At 44.0% G+C, this 23062-nt stretch overlaps 1 protein-coding gene across 1 annotated transcript; it reads left to right on the forward strand.

Annotated features, from left to right (window-relative positions):
* Positions 1-1019: 1019 nt before the first annotated feature.
* On the forward strand, positions 1020-18074 carry hmgcra (3-hydroxy-3-methylglutaryl-CoA reductase a). Its single transcript, XM_064936669.1, has 20 exons — positions 1020-1273; positions 3654-3850; positions 4673-4784; positions 5386-5473; positions 5919-6003; positions 6215-6320; positions 6462-6568; positions 7719-7838; positions 7924-8087; positions 8293-8558; positions 9506-9687; positions 11347-11541; positions 11728-11886; positions 12083-12240; positions 13376-13481; positions 13741-13911; positions 14339-14479; positions 14788-14946; positions 15681-15835; positions 16491-18074. Exons 2-20 carry the CDS (start codon positions 3686-3688, stop codon positions 16546-16548), a joined length of 2697 nt encoding a protein of 898 aa, XP_064792741.1. The 5' UTR covers positions 1020-1273; positions 3654-3685; the 3' UTR covers positions 16549-18074.
* The last annotated feature ends 4988 nt before the right edge of the window (positions 18075-23062 follow it).

Genomic DNA, 23062 nt, shown 5'->3' on the forward strand with positions numbered 1-23062 from the left:
GACAATACCACCAATTTATTGATAAACTCCCATGAAAACTCAACTGAAATTAATAAAATAAGGCAAAACACTGGCAAATATTTATTTTGTTTAAATTAAATGTTACAATGCAGGTATAGTAGCCAACGTTTCCATTAATCGGACACAATTTACCTAATGCAAACGAACGAAACAAATATAGGTTTATATTTGCAGAAATAAATGAACAAATTGTGTATCCGACTGGGTCCATAATGTCGGTTCGGAAAGGTTTCAAATCCGCGAAGATAGCACTGAAATACATAGGCTATAGGCTTTTTAACCATTCATTACTAATACATAATCTATTGTAGGGCTAAAAGTTGAAGTCTGAGAGGTTTGAGATCCTTAATCATTATGGACTATACGCCAGGGTCACTCAATAATCCACCCATAGACATTGTGAAGCGATTTAGATAAAAGTCTGTCGATGTGTCCTTGAGCAAGGCACTAAACCCTCATTTGCTCAAGGGGCACCTTACTACTATGGCTGACCATATAAAACAACACATTTCACTGCACTTATACATATATATATATTATAGATATATATATTTTTTTTGATCGGAATAAACAAAAACTAAGCACTTGGCGACAGCAGGTCAAGGCTTATTACACAGTTTTGACCTTGACATTTTCAAATAAAAAAATTCTTCAAAGTAATTAAAAAACCCGACTCATTTTAATGATTAACTTTAAACGAAAAACGTGTGCTCTTTCTTTGCATCACGTTTGAAATCAAAATGACACACCAATTCAAATGGAACGTCCAATGATGCTGAATCGCACCGCCTGTAGCCACTGCCTGTTTCCTATTCCTCGCAGAAATTGGCCCGAGCGCCAGTGGTGAGATCACGCGTCCTCCCTCTGAACACGCCCCTAATGACCGTCGCCTTGGAAACGAGGCGTGCCCAAAGCGCTCGCGGAGCAAATCTCCGATGCGATTGGCTAATGTATCGGATGACGCATTCCCATGCCATCTCTCCACGCTCATACAGTAGGAAGCCTGCTCTCTGTTGTCTCAGCCCGAAAGCTGTCTCTCAAGCGAGCACGACCATTTGGGAGCTTGTGTGCATGTAAATTATTTATTGTATCAATAAAAATATGCACACTGTATAGGCTAATCTGTACTCGGGCTCAAATTAATCTTCAGACAGAAACCGGGATTTAAAGCAAGGACGATCGGTTTTAAGCGTGGGTTGACTCCTGCTTTTAACTATATCCTTTTAGCTGTCTTTGAGACTTTTTGACACAGGTAAGCAGTCTCCGATCCTATTGAACCTGCTTGAGATTTACACCTGTGTGGACTTGTGCCCAATATTTCCACTGGATATATTTTTTCGCACCTATTTCTAAGGGTTGTTTTGCAAATTCTAGGATTGCACACACAGGCAGTCAGTGACAAAGATATGGCTGCCATCTTCTTCACTATTAGCAGTAGAGACATTATGTAACTAATATGTTGAAAACCTACCACCGGTATTACCGGTATCAGACGCCGCTATTACTAAGCCTACCATATGTTTTGCAATACATGGTTTGTTGGTCAGAAAATGCATGCACCGACTACAACATTCAGATGGTTGAGGTTGTTCTCTGCTTTATCTTGCATTTGTAGCAGCGCTCGCACATCTCTTTAGAACGCTCGATCTAGTACCGAATCTGATACAGTTTTTTGTAGGATAGATAGAGTCGTCTCCTTGTAGCCCAGACTGTACTATAGTATAACCACAGTAGACAGAGCTGTCTCCTTCTAGCCCAGACTATACTATAGTATAACTACAGTAGATAGAGCCATCTCCTTGTAGCCCAGACTATACTATAGTATAACTACAGTAGACAGAGCCGTCTCCTTCTAGCCCAGACTATACTATAGTATAACCACAGTAGATAGAGCTGTCTCCTTGTAGCCCAGACTATACTATAGTATAACCACAGTAGATAGAGTCGTCTCCTTGTAGCCCAGACTATACTATAGTATAACTACAGTAGATAGAGCCGTCTCCTTCTAGCCCAGACTATACTATAGTATAACCACAGTAGATAGAGCCGTCTCCTTGTAGCCCAGACTATACTATAGTATAACCACAGTAGATAGAGCCATCTCCTTGTAGCCCAGACTATACTGTAGTATAACTACAGTAGATAGAGCCGTCTCCTTGTAGCCCAGACTATACTATAGTATAACTACAGTAGATAGAGCCGTCTCCTTCTAGCCCAGACTATACTATAGTATAACCACAGTAGATAGAGTTGTCTCCTTGTAGCCCAGACTATACTATAGTATAACTACAGTAGATAGAGCCGTCTCCTTGTAGCCCAGACTATACTATAGTATAACTACAGTAGATAGAGCCGTCTCCGTATAGCCTACTGTATTTGCTGTGGCTGGTGTTTCTTACATTTTTAGTCAGTGACGATAGACAGCGACTGTTCTCGCGCTGTCATGGTCGGATGATGTTTGAGTTGCATCCATGATGATGCCTATGATGAGGCCATTAGCGTCTCTTTCTTATTGGTTGATGCTGCCAGCCGGTGTCTAAGGTGTGTCTGCCGCTGACTCGTTCAGTCAACGTCATAAATCACCCTGGTGAAACTTGCTGTAAACCTTATTATACATTATAATAATCTGTTTATTTTGGTTAATGCTGTGTTTTATAAACGTGTTGATCAAGGTTGTGATACTGTTTTATATGCGTAAAGGTTTCATTTGTCATTTTTCTGCTTTGGACTTCAACATATTGTTCAGTCATAGCTTCCGCAGAATTGCCTATTTTTTTAGTGAATTTAAAGATGGACAAGTATTTCCTTTATTCCTCTTGCATCATCAGAAAGTGTAGATAGCTTAATCAATGTCCTCTCCTATGCATCATGACACCATACAGTCAGTACCCTATAGGTATATAGGCAGTGTATAGTACACTACACAAATTGTAAAGAAAGGTTTCGGTATATATGAGACTATTTGGTATAGTAAATAGAGTGACTGAAACTGAGCTGATGTTTTTTTCCCGTGAACAAATGTCCAATCTATCCAGTCAGTGTGTGTGATTGAGATACTACATCAGATACAGTCTATTGTTTTAGGACCAATAAAGGCTAATAATAATTAGCTAATATAGGCTACTGTATTTGACTCGCTAAATGTCTTGTTCATGAGTAGGCGAATTGGGAACTTGGAAAGTACCACAGTTCTGGGATTTTGACAAATGGGCTCGGTCTGGTCTCCACCCTGGTTTGAGTCAGTGCTTCTGTATGGGTTACTCTACTCTCTACCTTCCAGGAAGTCTTCCTTCTCTGTTGGCTTTGTCATCGTCACCACAGTACAAAGATGAAAGAGCACATCAGGCCAACTAATAGATGACTACCCTATAAAGTTGAAGGGACACTGCGCTCCAAAATTCTAAAGATACTAGATATTTTTCTGGTCATTTGTCAACATTGCTGTTGGTGTTTCTATCCTCTCAGTGACTTTACACATTTCAACACTAAGCTTGAGTACTGGTAGTATTTGATCTCATACATAGGTTGCCACAAAACCAAATACTGCTCTTCTCTTCTAGGATGCCACTCTCTGTTGCCTCTGTCAGAGTTGGAGTTGGACTTTCAGTCTTTCTTTTTGTCTTTTTCTAAAGCACATTCACCGTTCCCCAACCCCAGCCCCACCATGCTGACTGGTCTGTTCCGTATGCACGGCATGCTGGTGGCCTCCCACCCCTGGGAGGTGATCGTAGGCACTGTCACCCTCACCATCTGCATGATGTCTATGAACATGTTCACTGGCAACGCCCAGATCTGCGGGTGGAACTACGACTGCCCCAAAATGGAGGAGGTACGGAACCCGGATGGATGGATAGTACTGTGCTGGAGGGGATACCTAGTCAATTTCAAAAACCAAATGTATTCAACCAAAATGTGTCTTCCGCATTTAACCCAACCCCTCTGAATCAGAGAGGGGGGGGGGGCTGCATTAATCAACATTATCGGCACCCGGGGAGCAGTTGTTGTTTGGGGTTAACGGCCTTGCTCAAGGGCAGAGCGGCAGATTTTTCCACCTTGCCAGCTCGAGTATTCTAACCAGCAACCTTTCAGTTACTGTCTGAATCGCTCTTAACCGATAGGCTACCTGCCGCCCCATAGAGCCATAGACTTATGTAAGAAGTGCGGTACAGGGTTAGGAAGGATGAATTTAAAAGGGTTGAGGCATAGAGGGGTAAAGGGGTGGGAGGAGGAGTGAAGGCCTTTGTCGTCTCGGCACCGTATCGGGACAGTCTTAGACTAGAGCTTGTAAGAACTATCGAGGCTACAAGGGCTCCTAGCAACCTAGCCTAGGGACCTATACTGTAGTGTACACTTTCACCTGGTTACCATATATGGTTTTGAAGGGTATGTACACACTACTCTTCATTGAGTACAAGTAGGACACCTAACAAAAGGTAGCTTGTTCACAGTACACGAGAATACCATTTTAACTTGAGTCAAATACCTTTTATTTAAAGTGCATTTTTCATGGGTCACATGTTTTACATGTCCATCAACTTGTCTCTTAGTTCCTTCAGTTAATCATCATCGTTTCCTTTAGTGATTTTTTTTTTATTGACTTTTATGATGAACTTACTCCATTGATTATGTTGTGTCTCTGCCTCGCTTCCAGCTGGTTCTAAGCAGTGACATCATCATTCTGACCATCACACGGTGCATAGCCATCGTGTACATCTACTTCCAGTTCCAGAATCTACGGCAACTCGGTTCCAAATATATTCTTGGTGAGCATTTACTATACAAATCCTGTAAATATACTGTCAAATATAGTGTCAAATGAATCTTGCAAGTGACATAAAATATCTTCTAGGTCAGCATTTGTTTATACTGTAAATATTCTGTAAAGACACTGTAAATACTATGTACTGTGATCTTTACACTTACACTTTAAAGTAATGTAAATATAGCATGTTAATATAAAAGTGTGTTAAAGTGAAATATATTACAATATCAAAATATATTCTAGGCAAAAGCATTGTCATTCAGGGCAAGCAATATTCCGTTCAATACACTGCATTATAAACGGGTCGTTCAAGCCCTAGATGCTGACTGGCTGAAAGCCGTGGTATATGAGACAATATACCACAGGTATGACACAAAACGACTTGTTTACTGTTCTAATTACAATGGTAACCTGTTTATAATAGCAATTAGGCACCTCGGGGGTTTGTGGTATGTGGCCAATATATCACGGCTAAGGCCTGTGTCCAGGCACTCCGCGTTGCAGAGTGTGACACACCCCCTCAGGCCTTATTACTTAAATATATACTGTCAATTTAAATCTAACCAGTTGCACTTCTTACCATATATCATCTTTGTTTTTAGGCATCGCTGGACTATTCACCATATTCTCCAGCTTCGTATTCAGTACTGTCGTGATTCACTTCCTGGATAAAGAACTCACTGGCCTCAAGTATGTAAACCCAAGAGAACAGTACAAAACACAATGTTTCTGTCAATATTGATGTCCTATGTTGACTGTTCCCAAGCATCCACACATTACTCCAGGTTTAGACACGGTTGCAGTAGGCTATATACTGGTTTTCAGTGAATGTATGAATACAGCAGTGTGAGTCGCTTTGGATTAAAAAAAACATCTAATAAATGGTTTATGTTATAAGATATGTTAAAACACTCTGAGCCTCAATTTTCCTCTTAAGTATTTGGATTATTTGGCCTACTGTAATATCACCAAGATTCGTCATGGAGGTTATTTAACCATTTGTCAAATTACTATAGAGGAGAGACAGAGAGAGGGTTTCCTGTTGTCGTCCATGTTGTTCTCCAGTTCAGTACTACTGTAGCTCTTGAGAAAATGTTTGAGTCTCACACACACTGTCGTCCATGTTGTTCTCCAGCGAGGCCTTACCTTTCTTCCTGCTTCTGATCGACCTCTCCAAGGCATGCGCTCTCGCCAAGTACGCACTCAGCTCTAACTCACAGGTACATGTCGCGTCATACTCCCGTGGGAACACATCAGTAGTAATATACAGCACGTTATTCTGTTATTATGCAGCTGTTATATGCTTTTGCAACACATTGTGTTTTTGTGATAGCGGACACTGTAGTAGTGGCTTGTGTTGAAAAGGCTTAAAAAGGCTTCCTTAAATACATTTTGATAAATGTATTAATTGATTGATCACCTGTGTAACAGGACGAGGTGCGCGACAACATCGCCCGCGGCATGGCCGTCCTGGGGCCCACGTTCACTCTGGATGCTCTGGTCGAATGCCTGGTGATCGGGGTGGGCACCATGTCAGGTATGGAACGGAGCACGGAGCACCAGAGTCCATATATATAGTGTAGTAATTTTGACCAGAGTTGGCGGTACAGGGAATATCATATTATTTTGGATGCAGTATTCCAGGTTTGATTGATTGATGGACTGATTGATCTTCCAGGTGTACGACAGTTGGAGATCATGTGTTGTTTTGGCTGCATGTCTGTCCTGGCCAACTACTTTGTCTTCATGACGTTCTTCCCTGCCTGCGTCTCCCTGGTCCTAGAGGTAAGGGTTAACACACACACACACACACAGACACAGACACACACACACATCCACAGACACACACACACACACAGACACACACACACATCCACACACAGACACACACACACATCCACAGACACACACACACAGACACACACACACATCCACACACAGACACACACACAGACACACACACACATCCACAGACACACACACACATCCACAGACACACACACACATCCACACACAGACATACACACACACACATCCACAGACACACACACACACAGGCACACACACACATCCACAGACACACACACACACACACACACACACACACACACACACACACACACACACACACACACACACACACACACACACACACACACACACACAGACACACACACACATCCACAGACACACACACACATCCACAGACACACATCCACATCCACAGACACACACACACACATCCACAGACACACACAGGCACACACACACATCCACAGACACACACACACACACACAGGCACACACACACACACAGGCACACACACACACACATCCACAGACACACACACACACACACACACACACATATCTAGACCCAGACACACACGCATCCACACGCACACACACACATCCACAGACACACACACACACACACATATCTAAACACAGACACACACGCATCCACACACACACACACACACACACACACACACACACACACACACACACACACACACACACACAAACACACATCCACAAACACACACACATCCACAAACACACACACCCACACACATCCACAAACACACACACACACATCCACAAACACACACACCCACACACACATCCACAAACACACACACCCACACACGTCAAATGAAATAGGTGTAAAACGAGAGATGTAGATGTGTAAGGAGAGGAGAGCCATAGCATGAGGAGAAATCTAGACTAAATGCCTTTAAGCAACATGATGAGAATGCCTTTAATCAAGTGCCTATGACAGGTTGGTTTTGTGTGTGTGTGTGTGTGTGTGTGTGTGTGTGTGTGTGTGTGTGTGTGTGTGTGTGTGTGTGTGTGTGTGTGTGTGTGTGTGTGTGTGTGTGTGTGTGTGTGTGTGTGTGTATATTCTGACCTGTGTGTGTTCTCTCTTCAGCTGTCCAGGGAGAGTCAGGAGGGTCACCCCATCTGGCAGCTGAGCCATTTCTCCCGCGTGATGGAGGAAGAGGAGGATCACAAGCCCAACCCTGTCACCCAGAGAGTCAAGATGATCATGGTAAGACTACACCAGTGTGTGTGTGTGTGTGTGTGTATGTGTGTGTGTGTGTGTGTGTGTTTTAACGTTGCTGTTTTCTCTCCAGTCTCTGGGCCTGGTAATGGTGCACGCCCACAGCCGTTGGATCGCCGACCCTCTCTCCCTCAACTCCAACCTGGACGTCTCCCAGGTGAGCTCCATGTCCCTGGACAACCATTTACCCAAGAGGATCGACCCCGAGAGACCCCTTTGGCAGTTCTACATGTCAAGGTGAGTTCTACCTGGAATTCTAATTCACTTCTGGAACTGACGGAGTTGAAATGGAATTGATTCCACCCCTGGACTGTGATTCGACCAATCCAGTCTCAACATTGAAATGTAAACGTATGTGACATTTTATTAAAGTACAATCTATCTTCTCTTCTGTTATTTCATCTGTTGTTTTATTGTTGTTCTCCGTCCGTTGTGTCCCCAGGTTGGTCAGCATGGACATAGAGCAGGTGATCTGTCTGGGTCTGGCCCTGCTGCTGGCCGTCAAGTACATCTTCTTTGAACAAGTCGAGCTGGAGTCCACCCTGTCTCTGAAGAGCCCACTGTCCCAGGGGCCCGACCGTGCCCCCCGCTGGAGCGCAGACCAGTGCTGCAGGAAGGAGGTTGCCCCCCCCCACCCCCCCAGGTCCCCTCTCAGGACCGCCACCCCCACACCCCCCGCCCTGGCTGAGGCCACCAAGGAGGAGAGAGGTACGGCAGGGAGGAACAAGACGTGTTGTACAGTGGTGTTATGGTGGTCTGGAAAGGACTGTGAGAAATGCAGTCGTATTAGCTGGTAGCGTTGCTAACATACAGAAATAGATGGAGGTAGTCAGTCATTTTTAACTAATGCAGTTGATTGGGGACGATAACATGAACATGTATTGGGGTTGACTTCTATACAAACATTATACTCCGGTTTCAACCTCAACATTGTGTGAAATACACATAGAAACAGTAGCCTAAAAGTAGGCTCATTCTGCTGGAGTGCAATGAGGAGATTCAGGATCTTTCCCCCAGCCGTTTCAATGACATTTCCATTGTTCTGGTCGAGTTCCACTGATCTTTTTACTGCGTCAATACATTCCTTACAGTGCTGTCTAGCTCTAGAATAGATCTCAACAAGGTGAAACTCTCTCAGCCTCTAGGGCTTTGCTCTGAACTCATTGGTTAACTTAATTATCGTTACTTTCCGTCCCTCTTTCCCCCTCCTCCCCTCTCTTTGCTCCCCTCTCTCTCCTCCCCTCTCTCTCCTCCCCTCTCTCTCATCCCCCTCTCTCTCCTCCCCTCTCCCTCCTCCCCTCTCTCTCCTCCCCTCTCTCCCTCCCCCTCTCTCTCCTCCCCTCTCCCTCCTCCCCTCTCCTCCCCTCTCCCTCCTCCCCTCTCCCTCCTCCCCTCTCTCTCCTCCCCTCTCCCTCCTCCCCTCTCTCTCCTCCCCCTCTCTCTCCTCCCCCTCCTCCCCTCCCCCTCTCTCTCCCTCCCCCTCTCTCCTCCCCCCCTCTCCCTCCCCTCCCCCTCTCTCTCCTCCCCCCTCTCCCTCCTCCCCCTCTCTCCTCCCCTCCCCTCTCCCTCCCCCCCTCTCCCTCCTCCCCTCTCTCTCCTCCCCTCTCTCTCCTCCCCTCTCTCTCCTCCCCTCTCTCTCCTCCTCCCCACCCTAGCCGAGGTGATCCGGCCGCTGCCTGCCCCGACCACCGAACCCGAGCCCACATTCCGTCTGGGCTCTATGGAAGAGGAGAGGGAGAGCCAGGCGGAGTGCCCCAGTGCAGAACCCTCTCAGCCCAGCCTACCCTCAGACCCCAGACCATTGGAGGAGTGCCTGACCATTCTGAAAAACCCTGAGGTATGGCGGGATGTACACTTACATAGCTATGGTTCCACATGCACGCACGCATGCACACTCACACACCGTTTACAACCAGGGCTATGGTCAATTACAGTCAATTTCAGTGCAGAATGGACTGTATTACATACGATAAGTCACTCTGGATAAGATGGACTAAAATGTAATGTAATGAAATGCAGAACTGATCCCCTGTTTCACAATGTCAATCCAACGACTGTTTCCATGGTGTCGACCTGTAGGAGTATTGAATGTGCAGTAATGACCCCTTGCTACGGTCTATGGGTTGAACTATATCCCTAATGAGCTTATCTCACTTTACTCATTCACTTAAGCTGAACCTATTAGAGCAGGACAGTAATAGAGGACGGACATTCAGTGACCCATCGTCTGATCGTCACCTGATCTACCTGTGACCCATCGTCTGACGGTCACCTGATCTACCTGTGACCTATCGTCTGACGGTCACCTGATCTACCTGTGACCTATCGTCTGACGGTCACCTGATCTACCTGTGACCCATCGTCTGACGGTCACCTGATCTACCTGTGACCTATCGTCTGACGGTCACCTGATCTACCTGTGACCTATCGTCTGACGGTCACCTGATCTACCTGTGACCTATCGTCTGACGGTCACCTGATCTACCTGTGACCTATCGTCTGACGGTCACCTGATCTACCTGTGACCTATCGTCTGACGGTCACCTGATCTACCTGTGACCTATCGTCTGACGGTCACCTGATCTGCCTGTGACCCGTCACCTGATCTACCTGTGACCCATCGTCTGACGGTCACCTGATCTGCCTGTGACCCGTCACCTGATCTACCTGTGACCCATCGTCTGACGGTCACCTGATCTACCTGTGACCCTGTGGAGGCTGGTGGGGAGAGAACATAGAGGCCAACCTCCTTTCCAGCCATTACAATGAGCCCGTCCTCATATTTTAAAGTTGTGGGGGGCAGTGAGGAGATTTGGGATGTTTTCCACACAGTTCTTTACCCCACTTGTTTCCATGGCATTTCCATTGTTTTGGACCTCTTTACCACATCTATCAGAGGTAGATCAGGTGACCGTCAGACGATGGGTCACAGGTAGATCAGGTGACCGTCAGACGATAGGTCACAGGTAGATCATGTGACCGTCAGATGATAGATCACAGGTAGATCAGGTGACCGTCAGACGATGGGTCACAGGTAGATCAGGTGACCGTCAGACGATAGGTCACAGGTAGATCAGGTGACCGTCAGACGATAGGTCACAGGTAGATCAGGTGACCGTCAGACGATAGGTCACAGGTAGATCAGGTGAAAGTTAGACGATGGGTCACAGGTAGATCAGGTGACCGTCAGACGATAGGTCACAGGTAGATCAGGTGACCGTCAGATGATAGGTCACAGGTAGATCAGGTGACTTTAGCTACATGTGCTGTAATGTTTGTTACCCAGATGAAAAAAAAAGTTGTCACTTTTCATGTGAATCTGTCCACGAGAGGTTACATGTTATTACATACATTCTTATCACCAAGATCCATTGCATTGTGTAATACACTTTGAAAAGTGCTTTATACATGCATTTCATTGGGTTTCATTGCATACTGCTGTACACAGAATGTGTGTGTGTTTTGAGTTGACAAAGTCTCTGTGCGTCCTCCACAGATGGGAGCCCGATTCCTGAGCGATGATGAGGTGGTGGTTCTGGTCAACTCTAAACACATCCCTTCCTACAAGCTGGAGGCCATGATGGAGAGACCAGAGAGAGGGGTATCCATCCGTAGGCACATGATCTCCTCCAAGCTCCCCAACTCCTCCGCCCTCTCCTCTCTGCCCTACCTAGACTACGACTACTCTAAGGTTAGGATTTCTAGGCTTTTGGTTGAAGTTGTTGTGTGATTGATACAGAATGTCCACCCAAAGGGCATTAAAACATCAATGCTTGATGCACAAAACAGTAATTCAGTTCTTTGTTTTTATTTGCATAACCACCTCTGTGGTTGATGGAAACTGAAAAACAATCTTTGTTGATGTTTTGGTTGCCAGGTGATGGGGACCTGCTGTGAGAATGTGATTGGATACATGCCCATTCCGGTAGGCGTGGCCGGGCCTCTTCACCTCGATGGGAAGCAGTTCCAGGTCCCCATGGCGACCACAGAAGGCTGCCTGGTGGCTAGCACCAACCGGGGCTGTCGTGCTATCTCCGTAAGTTACAGTGTTATATACTGTAATACAGCATACTGCACTAGACAATGGTAGAATCACTGTACTGTATACCAGTAACTACATATGGAAGTATATATTAAACAGTACTACTAGGAATAATTCCGTGAAGTAACTGTATCCAGTCTATGACCACCCTGACCTTTCCTTAACCTTTGCCCCCTCTCCTCTCCCCCAGTTGGGTGGCGGTGCCAGCAGTCGTATCCTGGCGGACGGGATGACCCGGGGTCCTGTGATTCGGTGCCCGTCGGCCTGCCTGGCTGCAGAGGTCAAGGGCTGGCTGGAGAGCACCGACGGATTCCAGGCCATCAAGGACGCCTTCGACCACACCAGCAGGTCAGAGGTCAAACAGTCTGGAATAAAATATACTTTAGATTTAGGGGATATTGAGGAGGAGTGCCTCAGTTATAGAAATAGAATGTAGGTGGAGTCTGTTCTATAGAATGTAGATGGAGTCTGTTATATAGAATGTGGGTGAAGTCTGTTCTATAGAATGTAGATGGAGTCTGTTATATAGAATGTAGGTGGAGTCTGTTCTATAGAATGTAGGTGGAGTCTGTTATATAGAATGTGGGTGGAGTCTGTTCTATAGAATGTAGGTGGAGTCTGTTCTATAGAATGTAGGTGGAGTCTGTTATATAGAATGTGGGTGGAGTCTGTTCTATAGAATGTAGGTGGAGTCTGTTCTATAGAATGTAGATGGAGTCTGTTATATAGAATGTGGGTGAAGTCTGTTATATAGAATGTAGATGGAGTCTGTTATATAGAATGTAGGTGGAGTCTGTTCTATAGAATGTAGGTGGAGTCTGTTATATAGAATGTGGGTGGAGTCTGTTCTATAGAATGTAGATGGAGTCTGTTATATAGAATGTGGGTGGAGTCTGTTCTATAGAATGTAGATAGAGTCTGTTATATAGAATGTGGGTGGAGTCTGTTCTATAGAATGTAGATGGAGTCTGTTATATAGAATGTGGGTGGAGTCTGTTCTATAGAATGTAGATGAGTCTGTTATATAGAATGTGGGTGGAGTCTGTTCTATAGAATGCAGGTGGAGTCTGTTATATAGAATGCAGATGGAGTCTGTTATATAGAATGTGGGTGGAGTCTGTTATATAGAATGTAGGTGGAGTCTGTTATATAGAATGTGGGTGGAGTCTCTTCTATAGAATGTAGGTGGAGTCTGTTATATAGAATGTAGGTGGAGTCTGTTATATAGAATGTAGGTGGAGTCTATTATATAGAATGTAGATGGAGTCTATATAGAATGTGGGTGGAGTCTGTTATATAGAATGTAGATGGAGTCTGTTCTATAGAATGTGGGTGAAGTCTGTTATATAGAAATATATATATGACAGAAATATAATTATTTTATAGATCGGTCCACTGTATATGTTCTATTTCTATGGTCAACATTTGAAAACAGTTGTGAAGAGAGAAGACTGATGGCCTCGTCTTTTGGTTGTGTTTCCAGGTTTGCTCGTCTGCAGAAGCTCATGATTGGTCTCGCTGGTAGAAACCTTTACATCCGCTTCCAGTCCAGAACAGGAGACGCCATGGGAATGAACATGATCTCTAAGGTGTGTGTGTGTGTTGTTCTGTATATGTCCTGTGTGTGTGTGTGTGTCCTGTGTGTGTGTTGCTCTGTATATGTCCTGTGTGTGTGTGTGTTGCTCTGTATATGTCGCATGTGTGTGTGTGTGTGTGTGTGTGTGTGTGTGTGTGTGTGTGTGTGTGTGTGTGTGTGTTGCTCTATATATGTCCTGTGTGTGTGTGTTGCTCTGTATATGTCGTGCGTGTGTCCTGTGTGTAACCAGCATTGTGTGTCTATCTCGTCAGGGAACAGAGCAGGCTCTGGCCAGGTTACAGGAGCAGTATCCTGAGCTGGTGGTTCTGGCCGTCAGTGGGAACTACTGCACCGACAAGAAGCCTGCAGCCATCAACTGGATCGAGGGCCGGGGAAAGTCTGCTGTGTGCGAGGCCACCATCCCAGCTAAAGTGGTCAGAGAGGTACACCACTTTATACAGTTGAAGCTTAGTTTCTTCTGTTTGTTTGTTTTTTTTCATTCAAAATGTCATATTGATCGTCATTCCAGACCTAGGTCAAGTACATATGTCGTATTGAAAGTATAAGCTCAAATATTTAACATTATGTATTTGACCCATGTCCAAGCACCCTATTCACATATCCGAGCCGATCTATGCACCATGTGTCTATGTCTGAGCCGATCTATGCACCGTGTTTCTATGTCTGAGCCGATCTATGCACCATATTTCTATGTCCGAGCCGATCTATGCACCATGTGTCTATGTCTGAGCCGATCTATGCACCGTGTTTCTATGTCTGAGCCAATCTATGCACCATGTTTCTATGTCCGAGCCGATCTATGCTTTGTGTTTCTATGTCTTGAGTGTATTTTCCCTGTCTATCTACCAGGTGTTGAAGACCAGCACGGAAGCCCTGGTAGATGTCAACATTAACAAGAACCTAGTAGGATCCGCCATGGCTGGAAGCATCGGTGGCTACAACGCCCACGCAGCCAACCTCGTGGCAGCCATCTACATCGCCTGTGGACAGGTAAGAGAAGAGCAGGACCTGTCTTTTCAAACGGCGATAGTTTAGCTTCATCGGATAAATGTTTAAAGTAGGAAGTATTGTACATGTATTTTGTCACATAGTGTACATGGAGATATTAACATCGTTTTTTAGTCCTGAACTAAGAAGCTATGTTTAATGTGTTAGGACGAGGCTAAATCTGGGTCCGGGAAACATACCCTATAAATGCTTTTAAATCCAGGAATATGTGTAATCTGGTTCCAGGAAACAAGTCCATAATGTAACAAACTTTTAGTCGAGGCACTAACCGAGCCACCTGTCTCGTTTAGGACCCAGCCCAGACGGTGGGCAGCAGTAACTGCATCACTCTGATGGAGACGTCAGGGCCTACAGGAGAAGACCTCTACATCAGCTGTACCATGCCCTCCATAGAGCTGGGTACCGTCGGAGGAGGAACCATCCTGGCACCACAGCAAGCCTGTCTGCAGGTAGGAACACACACACACACAACGGTATCTACACTAGACTACAATATTATACAGATTGGAATATTAATGTATTGTGTACATGAGTGTTTCATTCCATAAAATAACCTCATAGCAGACAAACAGTTATCTATGAATAATGTGTGGAACGTATAAGCAAAACATTAAAAAGCTCTGCATAAATACACACACACACACACACACACACACACACACACACACACACACACACACACACACACACACACACACACACACACAGTAAATAGTTGTCTGCTGCAGAAGATCACTGTCCAATCAGTAAATAGTTGTGTCTGCTGCAGAAGATCACTGTCCAATCAGTAAATAGTTGTGTCTGCTGCAGAAGATCACTGTCCAATCAGTAAATAGTTGTGTCTGCTGCAGAATATCACTGTCCAATCAGTAAATAGTTGTGTCTGCTGCAGAAGATCACTGTCCAATCAGTAAATAGTTGTATCTGCTGCAGAAGATCACTGTCCAATCAGTAAATAGTTGTGTCTGCTGCAGAATATCACTGTCCAATCAGTAAATAGTTGTGTCTGCTGCAGAAGATCACTGTCCAATCAGTAAATAGTTGTGTCTGCTGCAGAAGATCACTGTCCAATCAGTAAATAGTTCTGTCTGCTGCAGAAGATCACTTTCCACACAGTGAGTGTCAGATGGTTGGTCTGCCCCCAATGTCTTCATGTGATTCCACTCCCACTGTGTTGCTGTAGATGCTGGGCGTGCAAGGTGCTAGTCAGGAGTGCCCTGGGGAGAACGCCAGGCAGCTGGCCAGGGTGGTGTGTGGCACGGTGTTGGCTGGTGAGCTGTCTCTCATGGCTGCCCTCGCCGCCGGGCACCTCGTCAAGAGTCACATGACCCACAACAGGTGAGGGTTTGGGATAGTGTGATGAGCGGTGGAATATTTGTGAAAAGTCTGTGGAGATGTAGCGATACAAATGGTTTTAATTGAAGTAGATAAAAGCGTGTCAGATCTCCACTCTACAGGGCAATCGGAAAGTATTCTGACCCCTTGACCTTTTCCCACATTTTGTTTACGTTACAGCCTTATTCTAAAACATATTAAATCGTTTTTCTCACCTCATCAATCTGCACACAATACCCTATAATGACAATGCAAAAACATAAATAGAAACTTTTGCAAATGTATAAAAAAAATAAAAACTGAAATCTGAAACTGAAATCACATTTCCATAAGTATTCAGACCCTTTACTCAGCACTTTGTTGAAGCACCTTTAGCAGCAATTACAGCCTTGAGTCTTCTTGGGTTTGACGCTACAAGCTTGGCACACCTGTATTTGGGGAGTTTCTCCCATTCTTCTCTGCAGATCCTCTCAAGCTCATTATGGGGTATTGTGTGTAGCTTAATTTAATACATTTTAGAAGAAGACAAAACAAAATAACATAACAGAATATGGAGAAAGTGAAGGGGTCTGAATACTTTCCGAATGCACTGTAGCTTAAATGTATCAATACTTTCTGTGATGTTTATTATGTGGTGTTTGTTCGTTATTTTCTACAGGTCCAAGGTAAACCTGCAGGAAACAACCCCAGGCACCTGTACCAAGAAGGCATCTTGAGATGTTATGGATCATCGTGGTTCTCTGGGTGTTGGGGTATAGAGAGGAGAGGGAGAGGGAGCCCTTCCCTGGGACCAACCCAACAGAACCGAGGACTTCTCTTCCCAGCACAATAGAAGGGCGAAGACCCAAATGGCACCCTGTTCACATTTATAGGGCTCTAGTCAAAAGAAGGGCACTAAAAAGGAAATATGATGCCATTTTGGAGCATCATGTCTGGACAGAAACACAGATACATATTGCATATTTAACACTATTTCATTGTGTTTTAAAAAACAAACATACTGTGGTCATTCAATGTGTTTTCCTCCTCTAACATCAGTGTACTTATCATCATGCCTCGTTGTGCTGGAAAGTAGAAACACAACATCTGAAATCAGACAGGTTTTCTCTCTCCGGACTATTTTTGTATCGTGAATGAACTTTTTATTTTTTATTTTAAAGCAGTTGACTATGAAGACTTACTCATCATGTACATGTTAGCACCGGACGTTGTTTTTTTATTATGCTTGGGTTGAAGGTTCAATGCCGAAGCAGTTTACTGGGTAACTAAGAGTTGAGTTTAGCCACAGCAGAACTGTGACACAACGGTGTAGAGTTCTGTTAGCCTGGTCCCAGATCTGTTTGTGCTCTTGTCTAACTGTGTTGTCATTGCCAAGCCAAACATGTTTAGCATGACAATTCCATACGGAGTTGGCAAGAGAGCAGAATCAGACTGGCACCCAGGCTAGAGTTCTGTACTGTAACAGAACTCTAATTATAGATTGGCGAATGTCTTCAAAGAAGCAAGGACATTCAATGAAAGCTGGAGATTGTAAATGTGAAAAAGTATACCCAAACGTCTTGATTAATGTACTTGCAAATTGTTTTAATTGCCAAATACAGCCTTCATAACCTAGAAAAAGTAATTCCCTAAAAACAAAGCTTTAGCCTGTTTCTCTTATAAGAACTTGAGTTGTAAACGGTTTGTAATGCTAGGGAGAACATGTAAAGAGACATTTACCACTTGTTAAAGGTTTGAGAGACACTGGTGTGTATGCAGATAAAGGTGCTATAAAGCGATGACGTTGGCTTGAGTGGGTAGATAGTTGTTACTGTGGAAAACAACAGTGTGAACAAGTGGCACTGACTGTACACGCAAGACAACTAACCGGTTTGGCTTCAAATGTCTGCCACTCATAAAAATGGATGCCACCTCCTGTGTAACAAGCGAAAGTATGTACACTATATACCCCTTGTCTTTGGATGGTCAGAAATGGCTGTTTCTAACCCCTTGTCTTTGGATGGTCAGAAACGGCTGTTTCAAACCCCTTGTCTTTGGATGGTCAGAAACAATGGGGAAAGGGAAACCATTCATGGTGGATTGTGTGAGTCACAGACTGCTGGTTTGTCCACATTTCTAATGGCGAATGTGGAGATCTGATCTGAGCATTATACTTCTGTAGTCAATAATACGGATGTATTTCGCATATATTTTGTAATAAAAAAAAGGGAATTTACAATAAAAATGTACAATAGAAAACAAAGTTACAGTTTTTATTGACTTTATGAAGTTATGATTTTGAAATGTATTTTAGGTTTACCTAACTAAATAACTACTGCATTTTAGGTTCAACTAACTAAATAACTACTGCATTTTAGGTTTAACGAACTAACAAACAACATTGACGAATACGTTGATTCGGTGAGCGAGTTTATTAGCAAGTGCATCAGCGATGTCGTATCCACAGCAACTATTAAAACATTCCCAAACCAGAAACCGTGGATTGATGGCAGCATTCGCGCGAAACTGAAAGAGCGAACCACTGCTTTTAATCAGGGCAAGGTGCCCGGAAACATGACCGAATACAAATAGTGTAGCTATTCCCTCCGTAAGGCTATCAAACAAGCAAAGCGTCAGTATAGAAACAAAGTAGAGTCGCAATTCAACGGCTCAGACACAAGAGGTATGTGGCAGGGACTACAGTCAATCATGGGTTACAAAATGAAACCGGGACTAAACAACTTCTTTGCCCGCTTTGAGGACAATACAGTGCCACTGACACGGCCCGCTACCAAAACCTGTGGACTCTCCTTCACTGCAGCCGAGGTGAGTAAAACATATAAACGTGTTAACCCTCGCAAGGCTGCAGGCCCAGACGGCATCCCCAGCCGCGCCCTCAGAGCATGCGCAGACCAGCTGGCTGGTGTGTTTACGGACATATTCAATCAATCCCTATACCAGTCTGCTGTTCCCACATGCTTCAAGAGGGCCACCATTGTTCCTGTTCCCAAGAAAGCTAAGGTAACTGAGCTAAACGACTACCGCCCCGTAGCACTCACTTCCGTCATCATGAAGTGCTTTGAGAGACTAGTCAAGGACCATATCACCTCCACCCTGCCTGACACCCAAGACCCACTCCAATTTGCTTACCGCCCCAATAGGTCCACAGACGATGCAATCTCAACCACACTGCACACTGCACACTGCCCTAACCCATATAGACATGAGGAATAACTATGTGAGAATGCTGTTCATCGACCACAGCTCAGCATTTAATACCATAGTACCCTCTAAACTCGTCATCAAGCTCAAGACCCTGGGTCTCGACCCCGCCCTGTGCAACTGGGTCCTGGACTTCCTGACGGGCCGCCCCCAGGTGGTGAGGGTAGGTAACAACATCTCCACTCCGCTGATCCTCAACACTGGGGCCCTACAAGGGTGTGTTCTCAGCCCTCTCCTGTACTCCCTGTTCACCCACGTCTGCGTGGCCATGCACGCCTCCAACTCAATCACCAAGTTTGCAGACGACACTACAGTGGTAGGCTTGATTACCAACAACAACGAGACGGCCTACAGGGAGGAGGTGAGGGCCCTCGGAGTGTGGTGTCAGGAAAATAACCTCACACTCAACGTCAACAAAACAAAGGAGATGATCGTGGACTTCAGGAAACAGCAGAGGGAGCACCCTCCTATCCACATCGACGGGACAGTAGTGGAGAACGTGGAAAGTTTTAAGTTCCTCGGCGTACACATCACAGACAAACTGAATTGGTCCACCCACACAGAAAGCGTGGTGAAGAAGGCACAGCAGCGCCTCTTCAACCTCAGGAGGCTGAAGAAATTTGGCGATTCACCGAAAGCACTCACAAACTTTTACAGATGCACAATCGAGAGCATCCTGTCGGGCAATATCACCACCTGGTACGGCAACTTCTCCGCCCACAAACGTAAGGCTCTCCAGAGGGTCGTGAGGTCTGCACAACGCATCACCGGAGGCAAACTACCTGCCCTTCAGGACACCTACACCACCCGATGTCACAGGAAGGCCATAAAGACCATCAAGGACAACAACCACCCGAGCCACTGCCTGTTCACCCTGCTATCATCCAGAAGGCGAGGTCAGTACAGAAAAATGTTTCACTAGCCACTTTAAACAATGCCACTTCATAAAATGTTTACATACACTACATTACTCATCTCATATGTATATACTGTACTCTGTACCATCTACTGCATCTTGCCATCTTGATGTAATACATGTATCACTAGCCACTTTAAACAATGCCACTTTTATATGTTTACATACCCTACATTACTCGTCTCATATGTATATACTGTACTCGATACCATCTACTGCATCTTGCCTATGTCGTTCTGTACCATCACTCATTCATATATTTTTACGTACATATTCTTCATTCCTTTACACTTGTGTGTATAAGGTAGTTCTTGTGAAATTGATAGCTTAGATTACTCGTTGGTTATTACTGCATTGTTGGAACTAGAAGCACAAGCATTTCGCTATACTCGCATTAACATCTGCTAACCTTGTGACAAATCAAATTTGATTTAAATAACTACTGTATTTTAGGTTCAACTAACTAAATAACCACTGTATTTTAGGTTCAACTAACTAAATAACTACTGTATTTTAGGTTCGACTAACTAAATAACTACTGTATTTTAGGTTTGACTAACTAAATAAGTATTGTATTTTAGGTTTGACTAACTAAATAACTACTGTATTTTAGGTTTGACAAACTAAATAACTACTGTATTTTAGGTTCGACTAACTAAATAACTACTGTATTTTAGGTTTAACAAACTAAATAACTACTGTATTTTAGGTTTAACTATACCATGATTATTGTCTTTGAGACTCGAAGGTATCAAGGTTTCTCTTCACAGACATCACTATGTCCACCAATGGGACAAAGGGTGTTTTAGTGAACCGTCAGCACTTCAAACTTTTCCCATCTCATGGAGATCCCCTTTTATCATCTAAGTCTATGAAAAACCCCTCAGTGTCCTCGTTGAATTCCACTTGAACAGTTTATTGCAGACTCAGTTCAACATTGGGGGTCATAGCTCATAGCTCAATCAATATTTTAGCATGTGAATACTGTATGGGAACTTAATGACCAGGCTTGGTGACCACACACACACACAGTGAAGCTACTGTAAGCCACTGTCCGACACACAGGCAGAGCAGACCTGCTGTAGTAAAAGTGACTATTGAAACAGGATTAGAAAGCCGTTATTTTTTAAACCCTGAATAGGGGCTGTCTGTATATATGGCTTTGAGGGCCGTTGGATTTCCACAGGGTTAAGGTTTCAGAATTCATCCTGAGTGATGTCACAATGGGAAGCCCTCACCAGAGCGAGCAGCCAACCAATCAGCTCCAGGCTCATCACATCTCACCAGCACAGGGCCTGCTTATTGGCTGATTCTTCAGTAGGATGGCCACGGAAGGTTTATGAATAATGCAGTACTTATTACCTGCTTATGGGGTGTGTGTCCCAAATGACACCCTATTACCTATAGGGCTCTGATCAAAAGTAGTGCACTATATAGGGAATATGGGTGTCATTTGGGACAAGCCCATGTAGTCTGGCACAAAGCAACAGGACAGAACAGGGAGTGTCCCCGTAGGTCTGGAATAAGACTGCAGTCTCTATGTCCACAACTACAGCTTTTTACTTGACAGGCCACCTCGTCTAGTATTTTATGTGTACTACATTTTTACATTGACTGTCTTGTGGTCTTGTGTATGTTTTTTTACTCTCACAAAACATATCCCTATGTATGTTGTCCGATACCTACAAATGGCCAAATAAACTTTGAAAAGCAAATATGCATCACATGAAAATCTGATGTGGCTCTCTGTGAAGCTCTTTGACAAAAAAAACTGTGAAGCTCTCTGTGAAGCTCTCTGTGAAATAACATTTCAGCAGAGAACAATATACACTGAGTGTACAAAACATTAAGAACACCTACTCTTTCCATGACATAGACTGACCAGATGAATCCAGGTGAAGGATATGATCCTTTATTGCTGTACCTTGTTAAATCCACTTTACTCAGTGTAGGTGAAGGGGAGGAGACAGGTTAAACACTTATTTTTAAGCATTGAGACAATTGAGACATGGATTGTGCGTGTGTGCCATTCAGAGGGTGCCTTTGAACAGGATATGGTGGTAGGGGCCAGGCGCACCGATTTGTGTCAAGAACTGCAACGCTGCTGGGTTTTTCACGCACAACAGTTTCCTGTGTGTATCAAGAATGATCCAGTATAACCCGGAGACAACCCTTCCTGCTGTCACTTTACAGCTGTGGTGTAAAGTACTTAAATAAAAATACTTTGAAGTACAACTTAAGTTGTTTTTTGGGGTATATGTACTTTACTATTTATATTTTTGTCAACTTTTACTTTTACTCCGCTACATTCTTAAAGAAAATAATGTACTTTTTACTCCCTACATTTTCCCTGACACCTAAAAGTACTTGTTACATTTTGAATGCTTAGCAGGACAGGAAAATGGTCTAATTCACACACTTATCAACAGAACGTTCCTGGTCATCCTTACTGCCTCTGATCTGGCAGACTCACTAAACACAAATGCTTTGTTCGTAAAAGATGTTGGAGTGTTGGAGTGTGCCCCTGGCTACCCGTAAAAAAAATATAAACAAGAAAATGGTGCCGTCTGATTTGCTTAATATAAAGAATGTGAAATTATTTATATTTTTACTTTTGATAAGTATATTTAAAACAAATACTTTTAGACTTTTACTCAAGTAGTATTTTACAGGTTGACTTTCACTTTTACTTTAGTCATTTTATACTAAGTTATCTTTACTTTTACTCAAATATGACAATTGTGTACTTTTTCCACCACTGAGACAGTATAACAAGGAGACCACCCTTCCTGGTGTCACTTTACAGACAGTATAACAACCGCTTTTCAATGCACATAATCCAATAAAGGAGATAGAGAATCCCCAAAATATTATTATTTCAAAGATTCAAAGACATGAGTAGTTTTGAGCTGAAAACACCAGGATTATTCCGATCCTGTCCAGGAGATCAGCTTGTGCAGTTATTGATCCTTCCAGCAGCCTTCATTAACACACCTGACAATATTTTTTGGTCTTCATTCTGGACCATAATTAACTGATTCAGGTGTGTTACTGCAGGGTTGGAATGAAACCCTGCAGATCCATCTCCTCTTCACAGTTCACACTACTGAGCA

This window comes from Oncorhynchus masou, chromosome 25 (genome assembly GCF_036934945.1).
Source record: "Oncorhynchus masou masou isolate Uvic2021 chromosome 25, UVic_Omas_1.1, whole genome shotgun sequence".
Taxonomy (NCBI): Eukaryota; Metazoa; Chordata; class Actinopteri; order Salmoniformes; family Salmonidae; genus Oncorhynchus; species Oncorhynchus masou.